The sequence below is a fragment of the Lutjanus erythropterus genome, chromosome 6 (assembly GCF_056507025.1).
Source record: "Lutjanus erythropterus isolate fLutEry1 chromosome 6, fLutEry1.hap2, whole genome shotgun sequence".
NCBI classification, from domain to species: Eukaryota; Metazoa; Chordata; class Actinopteri; order Lutjaniformes; family Lutjanidae; genus Lutjanus; species Lutjanus erythropterus.
In genome coordinates this window covers 22077128-22092958 of record NC_139322.1, presented here as the reverse complement: position 1 = coordinate 22092958, position 15831 = coordinate 22077128, and the positions used below count along the sequence as shown (strand labels likewise).

At 38.3% G+C, this 15831-nt stretch overlaps 1 protein-coding gene across 1 annotated transcript; it reads left to right on the top strand.

Moving 5' to 3' along the window:
- The first annotated feature begins 3751 nt into the window (after positions 1-3751).
- LOC146325269 (cytochrome P450 3A40-like) lies at positions 3752-12831 on the top strand. The gene is made up of 13 exons (XM_084721174.1): positions 3752-3900; positions 7150-7243; positions 7344-7396; positions 7519-7618; positions 7869-7982; positions 8094-8182; positions 8917-9065; positions 9157-9284; positions 9423-9501; positions 11004-11164; positions 11276-11502; positions 12312-12474; positions 12595-12831. The coding sequence occupies exons 1-13, from the start codon at positions 3830-3832 to the stop codon at positions 12676-12678; spliced, it is 1512 nt and encodes a 503-aa protein (XP_084577300.1). The 5' UTR covers positions 3752-3829; the 3' UTR covers positions 12679-12831.
- Positions 12832-15831: the final 3000 nt, after the last annotated feature.

Genomic DNA, 15831 nt, shown 5'->3' with positions numbered 1-15831 from the left:
GGGATCACAGAAATACGAGCGACGAAATGAGAAAAACAACTCTATTTATTCTCTGCTGACCCAGCCACAGCCAAAGGCAGCCTCCTCACATCACAATGGGGCTGTCAGGTGCACCTGTCTTTTTGTGACTTCTTGATGGAGTTTTTTTCCCCGTCTTTTGTTTTATTTATTTGTCTCTATAATCAAGGAAACAAAAACGTGTCCTAAGTAAGAGGCGAGAGAGATGGATGGTGTGGTTGACAGGAAGCTAGAGAGGGACACATTGACAGATGTAAAAATGTCCACATACAAAAGGCTGAACAGGAAATGCTATTGGGTAGTCTGTACTTGTTCAGCTAGAGCAGGGGTTGTCACAGTGTGGCCTGCGGGCCAACAGCGGCCCTCAGAGACATTTTGTGCAGCCCCCAAACGTGACATGAAATGAATGAATTATATTCTAATCATCTGTGTCTGGGTCCATTTTGATACTTTCACTTTCAATAAACTACAGCAGGGGTCTGCAACGTTTTTCAGGTTATGGAACCTTAAACTGATACAGGGTTGGAACAGGGACCCACTACTACATTTACTGCATGGAATATCTTTTGAGTGTTCTCTCATTTGTGCCATCCACGGCTGCTCAGCAGCATGGCTGATTTTAGTTGGGTTAGCTTCACCCTGCGCGCTGTCAGCTGTGGCTTCTGAGGGGCAGAGAATGGAATTGAACCTGGCCACTGCAGAGGACTGACGGCCTCAGTACATGGGACAAACGCTCCACCAACTGAGTTACGGGAATGTCCCCAGCTCTGCAGTTTAATCAAAAAGATCAAAAAGCCCACACAGAAAAAGCATCCAATTTTACATTGTTTGACCTTGGGGGACAGACAAAGTGATCTGCCTTCTCTGCAATCAGGTGAATGTGGTGCTCAAGGATTTTAATGTTAAACACCGTTATGAAACTAATAACCAGTCCTATGACAAGTTCATGGGTTTTTTCTTGGTGGCCCTCAAACTAAATTGACACTCAGTCATCAAAACTTTGAGAATCCCTGATCTGAAGTAGCCCGTGTCTGCATCCAGCACAAGGCTGTTGGCTGTTTTTTTGCAAAGATGGATGTTAAGCAAATGCATCAGCCAGGAGGATTCCAATTATGGTCATATGCTTACTGTTTTTTTTTACACATACTCCTTTCACCTGTAGTCTGTCTCACTGTGCCCAATCACTGGCTGTTTTTTATTGATGCTTCAGTTGCTCTTGCTGTCATGTACATACTTATGTGAATGATGAAGGTGAACGATAATCAAAATAGTTGGCAACAAATTTTATTTTGGTCTGTAATTTTCCCTCAACCCTTTGACCATCCTCTGGCAAGTTTAGCTTGGTTTCAAGATGGTGCCTGTGTGTATGGCCTGCCGTCTGTCTCTGCCAGCATTGTGTGTGTTTGTGCTGTTTCTGTCACTGTGTCACTGTCACTGTTACTCGAAATGTCAACTCTCTACTGGTGTACGATCGCCAAACACTGATGAATCTTCGACTTTCTACCCAAGATCTGGTGAAGTTGGATGATGCTGGAGATAAAACTTTGCACCTGTTGTTATCGGGGATCCCAGCTCACTTTTGCCGCGCCCTAGCTCCACCTCTCCGGTGTAAGCACCCCCGCCGCCGAGGTAAACGCAGCGGTCAGCTGGTGAGGCTGAAGGCCTGCATGGCACATCTTTCTACGGCTTCCTGGTCCCCGTTTGAAGCGATGCCTCGCATCTTTACTTCTCGGCGCCCGCTGGAGTCTGTCGACTCCTGGCTGGTACCTGTTGTCGGCCCGGATGAGATGTTCCAGCCCCGCGGCCCCTGCTCTCCCCGTCCCCCCCAGGCGTAAAAGGAAACATTTTTCTGATATTATTCTAACTGTCATAAGCCTCGTGTCTTGTTTAAGACCATTGACTCTGTTCTTAATGCCCCACAGACTGTCTGTATAGAGTCCTCGCCTGCTGTATGTGAAAATTTTCTTCACTTTTTCATTGATAAGGTTTCCTCCACTAGAGCTTTAATCTCACCCTCTGCATATGACACTTCAGTCTCTGTGTCCTGCTCTGCTGTCTTTGACAGGTTTGAGCCTGTGTCTCTGTCCTTGTTACAGAAGACTGTTGGTCAGTTGAAGCCCTCAAGTTCTCCGAATGATGTGGTCCCTCCTCGACTATTTAAAGAGGTTCTCCCCACTATAGGGTCCTCTGTTATAGGCCTATCTCTAAGACTATAGAGATTAAGCACAAGCTCAGAGGTGACCGTGCCTTTGCTGTAGCAGCTCCTAAACTTTGGAACAATCTGCCTCTCCACATCAGACAGAACTCCTCTCTGTCTGTTTTTAAATCCCATCTTAAAACCCATCTTTTCTCCTTGGCTTTTACCACCATGTGAGATGTTGAATGTCTTGTTATTTTTTATTTTCTTGTCTATTTTATTTATATTTATTGATATATATGTATTTATTTTTATTTGTTTATATTTCTATTTTTATTGTTTTAAATTCTATAGCTGTTTTATGTCTTTTAATCTATTCTTGTATTTTATTTCTGTACAGCACTTTGGTCCACTGTGACTGTTTTAAAGTACTTTACAAATAAAGTTGGATTGGATTGGATTGACCAAGCAGCCATCGGTGTAGCCATAAACTGACTGTCAACAACAATTACAGCATGATGTAGATGACTAAAGGTCAGAACAAGAAACAGACAAAGTTGCGTACAGTGAAACACCTGTTTGTTAGAATGTCAAAATGTGCCATTGATAAATCTGTACCCTTAACATTTGATCCAGAGAAAACACTACATACGGGGAAATAATAATAATATCAACAATAATAATATTATCATTTTAATTCTTTTTATTTATCCTTCATTTCAGCCACAAAAGATTCCATAGAGATACATTATCTTTTCTGCCAGAGAGTCCTAGTGAAGATGGGCAGCAAAAATAATAAGATAATAAAATGAAATTAAATAAAATGCTTCATATAAAAGTACAAACAACAGACAGCAATCAGATACACAACGACATTACAAAAAACTAAAACAAAACATAAGAAACAAGTACAAAACATACATGGATCAGGGACTATTGTCATTGAAGTATATTTTCCCTGAGAAATGTCAAAAATAATTTTATAGTTCCATGTAAGTCAACTCTTCAAGGTGTATACTCTTTTATCTTTACTGATTACATAATTAATGGGCGGCCTCTGTTAATTCTGAATAGCTTTTGATGCAGTTAATTTTTTTTATGTTTTATATTTTGTTGATGTTTCCCAGGCCTTTTTTTCATGAAAGATATTTTATCATGTCACAGTCAGCAAAGATAGATACAGAAAATGATTGAATTTCGCTTAGCTGCCTCAGTTTCAGGGTCCGGATGTCGTGCCTGCTGGCTCTCTGTTGTACATGGCTTACTGGGATAGAGATCACAGTGTCATTAATGTTATCAGTTCCACCTGTGCTTTTCCTATTATGACCTGTCATGACATCTAGTGCAGTGGTTCTCAAACAGGGGTCCCGAACACTCTGGCAGGGATCCATGAAAAGCTTTCAGATTCATTTCATCTGAAGATATTATTCTGTCAGGACTCTTTAAATCATCAGCAGAATTCAAAGTAGTCCAGTGGTTATTTAGTAGGTGACTGGTCACTGCATTCACACTTTGACACAGAAGTACGTGTGAGCAGACTGGGACTGAAGGTACAGATACGATGTTGCATAACTTGCATGTTTTCCTCAGTGGGACGGCCTTTATAAGGAGCACAAAGGACGGACCTCCCAGGACTGCAGTCCACAGTGGTGAGCACTCTGCTCAGGAGGAAAGATGGGCTTTATTCCGGACTTTTCCATCGAGACTTGGACACTGATTGTATTTGTCATTACTCTCACTGCAGTGTAAGTATGCATTCCTCTTTATCTCTGCCATTTAAAATGCAGAGAAACAAAATACACAAATTCAACACAAAGTCATCAGTTCTGTTGTTTATCTTTGTGGCAGAGCTTTCTAGATGGAGGCTGTATGAGGACTTTTAAACATAGGTATTGTTTCAAATAAGTGTGAAAAGCTGTTTGAAACTGACGCTGCTGTGGAGCAAATGTTAAGCAAAGTCAGCATGAGAACCGAAACAAACTCATGTAGAAACTGTTTCTGTACATTCAGGAGAACGTTCACAAGGAATTCTGCTAAAGTAGACCTGCTCTAATAATGTATAAATCAAATTTAACCAGTTACAGCTCAAACAGGTTGTTTTGATGATGGAATGTACAATCAATCTTGGAATGACTTCAGTTGCGCAATTAATAGCGACAACCGTTCAGCCTGTTGCATAACACAGGGTGAGTTTAGTGGACTAAAGGTAAGATAACTGAGGATTTACAGGCTCTGCATACCAGCACAGGTGTGATCACATTCTTGATGGCAAAAGTAAACCGTCCCACCCAACAGGTGCAGCAAAAATGAACAGGAATGAAAGGCAGATGTCACTTAATACACAACCCCACACTGAGGAGGTCAGTCAGGAGCAATAAGTGGAAACACGTGTGTGGGTGAAACAAGGGCAAGTCTCTGGATAGCTTTTAAAGGCTGCATTCAATTTCAATGCACAATGAGGTTGAAGTTGGGCAGAGTTATGATGATTACATGATGTCACCAGACGCCATGTAGGGGAGACCAGGGGGATTCTAACATTTCTTACATTTTCATTAATAACTCCCGGGCTGCTTGAAATACACCAGTCATGTTTTGATATAAGAAACATATATGTGCACTGATGTAACTGACAAGACTGATGTTAAATTTAATGCGAGAAGTCAAAGTGCTATTGCCTGTTAGTAGAGGAAGTGATAGTGAAAACAACAGTCGTATAAAACTAATGTATCTCAAATAAAAGCATGCCTCAAAGTTATTCAAATTAATCCTGTAGTATCTAATAATATTACTCAAGAATGTTTTTGCATAGGGTTCAAATTGTTTCAGATGCCTGGTATCACATGCATTCAAAGCAAGTCTGTTTATATTTTTGCAGATTTTCCAGTCTAGGAAACTCTTAGGCTGATTTAATGATTTTAATGGTTTGAATTGAGTTAAAAGTATGACCTGACCAATATTGGATTTTTCGGGCGAGTAAAGAAATTCTGATATCGAAATATTCTTCATTCAGAATATTAAATATATATGTAAATATGCATTTTTTTTGCAATGATCCCAAAAAAGTTTTTAACACTTGCGCCTTAGACATGTAATGGAGGCAGGATATTTTAACAGCAGTTTAACAATAAACCTTATTGTACAAACTTTATCCATTTTTTTAAAATATTTATAAGTTACTATAAATAAAAAGGAGCAAAATATATGTATATGTTTAATCCATTTTTTTTTTAAAAAAAGGATCAAATAAATTGCCGTCTGTGAATCTGTCTGTCTGTGAGGCCAATATTGGTCCAACATATTGGCCGATTGATATATATCAGTCGAGATCGAGTTAAAAGTATATTTTACTTTTAGATTTAGTGAAATATGCATATTTTCTAACAGATAAGTATGTCAGCACAGACAAACAAGGTGCTTATATTGGGCTGTGTGGCTCAGGGGCATGATCTTGCAGCCAAGACAAAATCCTGTATGCTAACTAGCATCAGTTTATTATTGAAAATTTCTACCATAGTGAAATGATCCTGCTCTTGTTCCTCAGGCAGAGAGAAATACCTACTGAGCATGAGCAGACCAGGTGTCATCACTCTGCTCTGTCTGACTGGAGAAGTTGAGTGAATTACAGTTGCACCAGTCTGCTAATGTCCGTCTAAACAGGTGCAACAGAGCTAACAGGGAAGTCAGAGAGATGCCTGTGAGTCGAGTTCAGTCTGTGGACTCCCACACGCTCCTGAGAGGAGGTCTAATCACCAAAATAATTAAAATCACCTGCGTGAGAGCACCGTAGGCGTACAGGGGCCTTTGAATTAATAAAACCTTTACAAATCCTTCCCCTGACATTTTGACTGGTTAAGCACAGATGTAGCTGAGAACATAATAACAGCTGTATTAAATTTCAATGGACCCTTTTTACAGCAGACATCCTGACATGTCATTTAATAGTAATAAGTATGCAGCATATACAAATTATAGCCTACTGTCTGTGACCATTTCAGTGAGTGTGAAACACAACTTGACCCATAACAGATAAAGTGTGTCAGTAAAATGACACACGGGCTGTAGAAGGTGAGTCATAAAATGGCTTACATTTAGTTTTATTACTGAGATCATTCACTACTGTCTACTCAACAGTTTTCAGGATTGAATGTTTGGATTATCCTGTTGAGTTAAGAAAATGAAAAGCACAAGCCAGAGGAAGCTTAATTCAAATAATCCTAAAAAAAATACTTAACAATTTAAATAAAATGGATCAAATTAAATAAACCTGATAAAATAGACAGGGCAGTGACTGGAAGACAGGACAATCATTAGTAGGCTTCATTGTTCAGTTTAAACTGGATAATATCACAGTGGTTTGACATGGATGATAACAAGTATGATACAAATCTACTAAAGAGAAATTTTACAACGATTGCAATATGATTCCATATTATTTTAAACTTATTTAATTTCTTTACATTTAGTATAACAATAAGAAATACAAAAGAAAATCTACACAAAGATAAATGCATGAAAGAAATTGTGCTTTGAGGAATTTCAGCAAAGAAAAGTAGGGTACATGCAGTTACTGTTGTGATAACAGATGGATATTGAAAAAAATATATTTATTTAATTATTATGAGCAGTGTAAAAACAACACAATGACAGTGCCAAGAACATGAAAATTACAATCAACCGTGCCATTTATGATCCCCAGCTAGGGCTGCACAATTAAACACAATTTTAGTGAAATCACAAAATGTCTTTCTGAAATTTACAAATGGCAGGAGGTTGAATATTTGTTAAAGGCAAAATGTGTGTCAAAAAACGTCTAAATTAATGAAGGTCATGGGAGAGAAATGTCTTCATTTGGTACAGATTCCTGCAAAATAAATCTCGCCATTGTCATTTTAAGAAATGTATATAATACAGTGATGTAGGAGATATTCCAAGTAAGTGTTTTTTAATGGGAAAATGATAGCTATCTGTTTTCTAATCTTGCTTTTTATTCTCAGGTATGGATATGCTCCGTATGGCTTTTTCAAGAAAATAGGCGTCAGTGGGCCCAAACCTTTGCCCTTCATTGGGACATTTTTGGAGTATAGAAAGGTGAGACACATTTGCCAGATTGGCACAGCAATCTTAGCAGATACTCCGCTCATAAACTCTGACTGTTTCAATAGCTTTGTCTTTTATTTTTTTTCCTCAGGGCATCCACAATTTTGACACAGAATGCTACCAGAAGTATGGAAAGGTGTGGGGGTAAGTGTGTGTGTGTGCTTACACTGTTTGTTATTAATGAAGAAAGACAAATCATATCATATATACGTGCATTGCTCCAGCCTGTAACTGAGTTGCTACAATATCTGCTGTTGCATTACTAGGTTGTACGATGGCAGGCAGCCTTTGCTGTGCATAATGGACACAAATATGATCAAAACAGTCTTGGTTAAGGAGTGTTATTCTAACTTCACCAACAGACGGGTAAAGGAAAAACACTACAGGGCCAATTTCCCAAGTTAATACCTCAATACTAATTGAGGAACACAGTGTAAAGGATGTATCCTGTGTGTGTGTGTGTGTGTGTGTGTGTGTGTGTGTGTGTGTGTGTGTGTGTGTGTGTGTGTGTGTGTGTGTGTGTGTGTGTGTGTGTGTGTGTGTGTGTGTGTGTGTGTGTGTGTGTGTGTGTGTGTGTGTGTGTGTGTGTGTGTGTGTGTGTGTGTGTGTGGTTTAGGATTTTGGCCTAAATGGACCATTACGCGATGCTGTATCAGTAGTAGAAGATGAGGAATGGAAGAGGATCCGCAGTATACTCTCGCCATCGTTCACCAGCGGACGACTAAAAGAGGTTAATAAGCACACTGCAGTTTAAACAATTTTAATGTGTGATATTCATGTTGTTACATCTGCACTGAAATATTTAATGATTTAATGGTTTTGTTATTTACTTTTGGGGCAGATGTACGCGATAATGTTGCACCACTCAAGTAACATGATCAAGAGTCTTCACAAAAAAGTCGAGGCGGACGAAGTCATTGAGGTTAAAGAGTGAGTGATGTTCTTGTTTGCGATGAGATTTAAGCACAAACTCTTCATCAGTATTATTCAATTCTGGTAACAGAGCTCAACAGTGACCATAGTAATGACTTTTGTCATTGCTATGGTGTTTATACTGTTAATAACAGTGTTGTAATATGTTGTAGTTTGTCTTGTGTGTGTGTATATATAAATTATATTCTTTGCAGCATAAGGACATTATTGATACGATTCATGTTAGATATCTGGTGTAAGATAACAAATCCACCTGCGCCACCAGTGCAACAGCTTTGTGCTGGGTGTAAGATAGAGCCCAAAGAGTCATCTCCAGTGGCCAGGGGTTTGTCTCCCACCTACGGCCCTGTGCTGCATATCATTTCCGCACTCTCTCTACCCCTTTCCTGTCGTACCTTAAGCTGTCCTGCCAATTAAAGGCATAAAAGCTCAAAATAATATTTAAAAATGTTTTGCACAGTGGACTTGCCCCTCAGAAACACTGCAGTTCGCTCATGAACATATTCTCCTTTCATGCTCCAGCAGTGTCATTAGCAGAAAAGAATTTCATTGGATGCAGATTTTAGTGAATGCTGCGTGCAGGATGTGTCATCAACAAATTTTAATCATTTCTCAGAAGAAGACAAGCTCATAGTGAAATAATACTTAGACATTGATTTTGACCATTTTCTCATTCTTACTTCTTATTCCAGAATCAGTCAGTTGGAATGACATGTTGGCCATTTTTGCAGAGTATTTGGACCTTACAGTATGGATGTTGTGACCAGCACTGCCTTCAGCGTGGACATTGACTCTATCAACCGACCTGCTGATCCTTTCGTAGAAAACATCAAGAAAATGGTCAAGTTCAACTTCCTGAATCCCTTGCTCGTGACTGTGGGTATGTTGCACATTATTCTCTAACCAGAATGTCTATCTTGTCCTCTTGAGCCCTGAATTAACCACATCTTTTCGATTCTTGTTCATTTCAGTTCTGTTTCCGTTTATGCTGCCAGTCTTTGAAAAGATGGATTTGTCATTCTTCCCTGCTAAAGTGTTGGATTTCTTCTACAACTTTCTAAGGAAGATCAAATCAGACCGGCAGAAGAATGAACACAAAGTAATGTATATATTGGATGGATGGATGGATGGATGGATGGATATTGATCCAGTTTTTTTAGATTTTGTGTTCCCAACCTTTCCCTTGAAAGCAAATTGGAAAATCACAAAAGGATTTCTACTTGTTTTTGTCCTGCAGAACCGAGTGGACTTCATGCAGTTGATGGTGGATGCTCAGATCTCCGAGAACAACAAAGACGACCCAAGCTCTTTAAAAGGTAGAGACAGAAACCAGATGAAGGGATTCAAATTAATTATTTTCTCGGCAGTCAGTTGAGGGGCCTCTTGTCTGTTTGGCAGAGGCATACAACTGCAAGGTGCAGGGTTTTTTGCTGCTTTGAGCACCACAAACAAAGTGCCCTTTAGTTCCATTATATTTAAGAGAAGCAAGACATAACTCCACAACTCTGCAACTGACACCAAAACAATGTAGATGGGTAAATAGCACTACGGGCCAGAAAAAAATTTTGTATTTTGATTTTTGGATGAACTGTCTCTTTTTTTAAAAAGTCATGTAGTCTTGAACCAATAAGCAAAACTAAGGGGAGGTAATGATGTGATTTCTGTGTCTAAAAGCTCCTGAACCTTGTGAACAACTACTTTTGAAGTTGATTTTAAAAACTTCATATTTATCCATATACCTGACTTTTTTTTTACTTGATAGTTTAGGAGAGCTTTGACGTTGTTTCAATCATGGTCATCGTGGTCTGGAGTAAATTATCAGTGACAGACATTTATCGTCCAGCCAGACATTCAGGCCCAAACACACTGAAAACAATAACTGACGCATTTCATTTGATGTGTCAGTTAGCAGTATTTTGAGAGACAGGTTACTATTAACACCTCGTTTCTTCTTTTATGTTTTTTTTCCCAGGTGAGTAAAACTCACATAAAGCACAGCTAATCCTTACCATTTTATTTTTTGTAGCTCTCCAAACAGTTACTGCTGTAGACAAAAAGGCTTTGGTCACTGAGTCCTCATCTGACTCTCCAAAAGCAAAACAAGGTTGAAATAGGAGCATCGAGGCAGCTTGAGGTGCCTCATACTGGTTTTGGTGCATGCTCACCCATATAAAACAACAGGTGTACTACGTACTTTGTGTGTCAGAAGCTTGCAATGCATTTATGTGTGTATGGTTCATGTTTACTGAATAAAGGAAAGAACGTCACAAGTCAATGCATGTCAAGCCTTTCTATAACAGGTCCAAAAGTGAAACTTTTTTCACTGACAATTTTAATGTGTTGATTTAATGTTGACATTTAAACCATTTTTCACTGGGATTTGCAATGGTGACATTTGTCATCCTCAACAATGTGTAAATATTGGCCTATCGTCTCTTTGGACCCTCATTTAGAAACTACATCCAAATTGAAAAAAAAGCCACAAGCAGGACTCAAAACCCAGCTGTCTGGATGAAAGTCCTGTGTTTAACTTACTCATCCTCCACAACTTCTTGTCCATGTGAGCAACTTTGGCGCTTTTTAATAAATACGCTTAAGTACTTGCACATATGTGTTAGGCTACAGTAAGAAGCATAATTTCTTTATTTTCCATTAAGGACTTCTCCTATTACAATGTCATGGAAGCTCATTCAATGAGTTGACATTACATATTTGTGTAAACAGATTTCCAGTGAAATATGACCTCACACTCATCAATATTTTCTTTCTTTCATCTTACGACTGGAAATAGTTTAATGATGGTGTGTTTGTGTTCCAGGACTGACTGATCATGAGATCCTTTCTCAGGCCATGATATTCATCTTTGCTGGTTATGAAACCAGTAGCAGCACAATGGGATTTATAGCCTACAATCTGGCAACCAACCCTGAGATCCAAAAGACGCTGCAAGATGAGATTGATGAAACCTTCCCAGAAAAGGTTACTCGAGTCTATTTTTTATTTTTTTTTTACTATCACCAATTCTGTTTTTGTCAGCAACTGCTTCTGTGCTATCAACTAATAAACACTTTATGCTGCATGTCTCTGCAGGGTCAGCCAACCTACGAAGCCCTGATGCAGATGGAATACCTGGACATGGTGGTGAATGAGTCAATGAGGCTGTACCCTATTGCTAATCGGATAGAGAGAGTGTCAAAGACTTCTGTGGAAATTAATGGTGTGACCGTTCCTAAAGGAGTTGTTGTCATGATACCAGTTTACACTCTCCAACGTGACCCAACTTTGTGGCCTGAGCCTGAGGTCTTCAAACCTGAAAGGTGGGCTCTACTCTACTATCTGTACTTTACTTGCGTATTTGTTTTTCTGGCAATTCTTTGCTTTTACTCCCTAGATTTTAACACAAAGAACCATACTTTCTACTCCTTACATTTTCAAGACTTCTTACTTTACTTTTAGTGCATTTGTTGAGTATTTTTATTTTGCATCATTGTGCATTGCCCTCCCAACATCAAGATTGATTTCAGTCTAAATGGATGGGAGAAAAAGCACATGTATCAAAACAAACAGAAAATAATAAACAAACAAAACAATGAAGACATAACGAGAAGTAAGACATAACAAGATGCCAAAGATGTAACAAGACAAAAAAGATGTATAAGACATAACAAGATGCATAAAATCAAAAAAGATGCAAAAACATAATGACATACAAGACCCAGCAAGATGCAGAAGACAAAAAAGTCATCACAAGACAAAAAAAAAAAAAAAAACAATGCAAAAGATGTTGAGAAAGAGAAAGACAAAAAAAGATGTGACGACATAAAAGACGTAACAATTCCAAAAAAAATGCATAAAAGATGAAACAAGACATAAAAGACAAAAAAACTACATAAAAGATGAAACGAGACAAATCAACATAAAAGATGAAAAAGATGTATTAAGACGAAAAGACATAGAAAGATGTAATGACAAATAGGGCTACTTTTTTATTTTATCTTTGAGTACGTTTCAGAGCCTGTGCTTTTTCACTTTTACTTGAGTAAAAAGGTTGAATCACTACCTCTACTTTTACCAGAGTAATTTTTACACATTGTTAACATCAAATATTTATCCATCTTTTTTCCAGGTTCAGCAAAGAGAACAAAGACAACATAGATCCTTATGCATTCCTACCCTTTGGAGCAGGGCCGAGGAACTGTATTGGCATGCGATTTGCTCTCATGATGATGAAGTTGGCTTTAGTGGAGATTCTTCAGAACTTTAGCTTCGTCACCTGCAAGGAGACAGAGGTGAGAAGATTTTCTGTAATTGTGCTCCTAATATATAGTGACAGGTTTTGATATTTGATGTGATCGGGTGTCTGGAGTTTTGGTAGGGCTTCATTTGTGACACATTTTTCATTTTCCTAGATTCCAATGGAGCTGGGAAATGATGGATTTACCGCACCCAAGAATCCCCTCAAGCTGAAGCTGGAGCCCAGAGCCGCTTGCTGATCCTCCCTCAAGCTCAAGCTTATTATCTGTAACCTGGCAGTTCTAACTTTAAAGGGAAACTTATGCACTTTTCATGTAGATATCTGGTCAGTACTGATGTTTTATTGACTGAGAAAACTGAGTTTGTCTGCTGCAAAAGCTGTTGTTCTTCTACAAACAGAACTACTGACTAGCTTGGACTGGATCAGCTTGGATTTCTGGTCTCCACCTCTGAGTAACCAGGGGCATGCTATGTGAGTATTTTTATCACCTAATGCTGTGATCAGCAAAGTAATAACTACAGGCTGGAGTGGTGATAACATGGCAACATGGGCGTCAAAATCTCACCCACAATGCATCCTGGTACATGTAAGCACTGTGAGCAGCATTGACTTGGTTTTCTTGGTCAATTTGGCACACACTTGGGATTTTATTGGTTCGGTTGACTGCATTTGCCACATGGACTGGACGTCCACTTGGACAGTGCTGAAGTTTCCTATTAACATGCTTCATTATCAAAACAAATCACCAGCTCATGTTGGGAAATAAAACTTTTTTCTATTTTTCTAAAATTGTCTGTGCTACACATGCACAAACTAATCACTCACCTATGGGCAAGTATACTGTACTATTTACAAGTCAAAATGGAGCATTATATCAATAGTTATGGGATCCATTTAAAGAATGAATGAAAGTTTCCTTTATTTTTCAAGGGTCCGACATAAAATTTAAAATGCATCAAATGAGTCTATTTTAAAAGACAAACAACCTATAACAATTTCATTAAGGATTTCAATAACATTTAGAATGGATTACACAACTGCAATAAGAAAAAATGTGAAGTTGTGCCAACACCTTGGCTCTAAAAGCTCGATTCTAGTCAACAAACCACTCTGGCCTGGGCATAAGCAAAATAAGCACCTGCATAGGGCCTCTGTGGCCACCAGAGGGCCCCCAAGAACACTTGAAATGTCTGACGAGACCTTAAATGTTCTACTTTTTGTTTGTATTTTGTCAGTGGTAAACAAAAACGCAACACTATGTCAAAGGGCTGGCTAGCTAATACAACTGCTGAAATCAATTCCCACAGCCTCGGAGCTCGTGTGACATTCATGTGCACCACGAATCACCATGAATATTAAAGTGCAAATTGCCAGTAGACCACTCTTGTGAATTTGTTTCCTTTTAAGATCAAAAACCATAGAAGAGTAGAAGGAGTGTGAGTGATCAAGCATTGGCAATAATCTAGTATTGGTGACACCGTGTGGTCCTCAAATCAAATTCTGCTCAGGGCCCCATAAAAGCTTAGGCTGGCCCTGGTGTTTGTTGTCATTTTGATTTACTGAAACAACTGTTGTTTTTCTCTGTGTATTTTAACAGAATATATATTCTACTGTAATCATTTTGATATTTTGAATATTAAAGAATACCAGTATGTGAAAGCACCAGTGGTCCAAATGCCTCGTTACCTGTGCCACAGAATCTTTTCAGGCTTTTATAAAGGGATAAAATTCTACATTTCTGTTACAAATGGTCATGAGTACTACTATAATGCAGATACTCATTGTAGAGAGTCTGTGTTTAGTTATAGTAATCCAGCTCAGCTTGTTTGTTACTGGTGTTTTCTGGTTGGCAGTGCCCTTTGCTCCTCGTTTCAGAAGTCGGTGAGGGTGGAGCTGAGAGCTTGTCACAGAGTTCAGGGGACAGTATAAACAGGCATGGCCTCATTTTCTTCCCATTTATGGCCTTTCAACTGATACATCACATTTTACTCACCGCATCACAGACATTATAATAATTATTAGTAAATGTATTTCTATAGAACTTGTCACACAATGTTACAATGTTTTTTTTTACATATAAACCACAACAATGGTGATTAAAAAAAATTAAATTACCAAGGGTAAAAGGATACCAGTCATAAAATACAACATTATGAATATGCTTCACTGCGTTTTCTATAAATATAATATTTTAAATACTAATATGTTCACATTTAATTGAGCTAAATTGTGGTATTGATGCTTTGTCACACTTTTCAGACAGGTGTTGACAAACCTGTAGTTATATCTACACTACAGTAGGGTAGTGTAGTTATATATACACTACATTTAAGAGGTAGATACTGTGCTTTTTACTGGACTATGATGTACTTGATTTCTTAACAGCTACAAAAGTTATGATCCATTTATATATGATGCAATGTTGCAGATTAAATGACCCAAAAACTTAAAAGTATGTAAATGAGCCCCACCTTCAGGTGCTACAACATTTAAAGAAAACGTTTTACATGAATGCATCTGTAATAAAAATACAACACATTTGTAATGATAATAATGATCCAGTAATATAAATAATAACACTCACAGGGGCAGTTTTTCTATATAAATTACAATTACAAAATTTTGAATGCAGGATTTTTACTTGTATTGTTGTTGTATTTTTATATTCTTGTGCTGCTAATTTTACTTGAATAAAGGATCTGGATACTTCTTCCACAAAGCTTAGGAGTATTGCCATTCATGCCATCATGTTACATCAGCTGCACTGGAAAAATACAAAGCCAGTGAAATACAGACGCAAGCATCACTTGATGATACATGATGACATGAAAGTGAATAAACCACCAGCAGCAGTACATTGACATGTAAAACCTGTCAACAGGTCATTTACACTTTACATCTTTTAAAATATTATAGGAACTCAGCTAAGAAAGTTGAGACTCAATTTTGACTGAAATATGTCCTCACGTGTCCTGTATTTACAGTACATTCAATACTTTCTATAGACGGCGAGTTATCAGCAATCTACTGTGTTCAGAAGCGAGACAGACATGCAGGCTTGTATGTGAGAGCGCTGTCATGGAAATTTTAGTCTTTCTGCAGCAATGTCTGTGCCTTGTTTAGAGCAGATCTTTAACAAAAACATGTCATCTATCAGGTTTCTACTATTCTTACTTTTCAATAAGACTGGGCCTATAAAAAGTTAAAAAGAAACAAAAGAAGAGGTCAAAAACAACACAATTCCTAAGCCTACTGCCCAGCCTTTCTATTCTATTTCACGCTGTGGCCTATTTTCAAAGGTTAGGATATTGTTTCAAGCAGCCACCATGTCCTCCCATATTGTTCAACAAAACCAGCACTTCTTATATCAACATTTTAAGCCATGATCTCC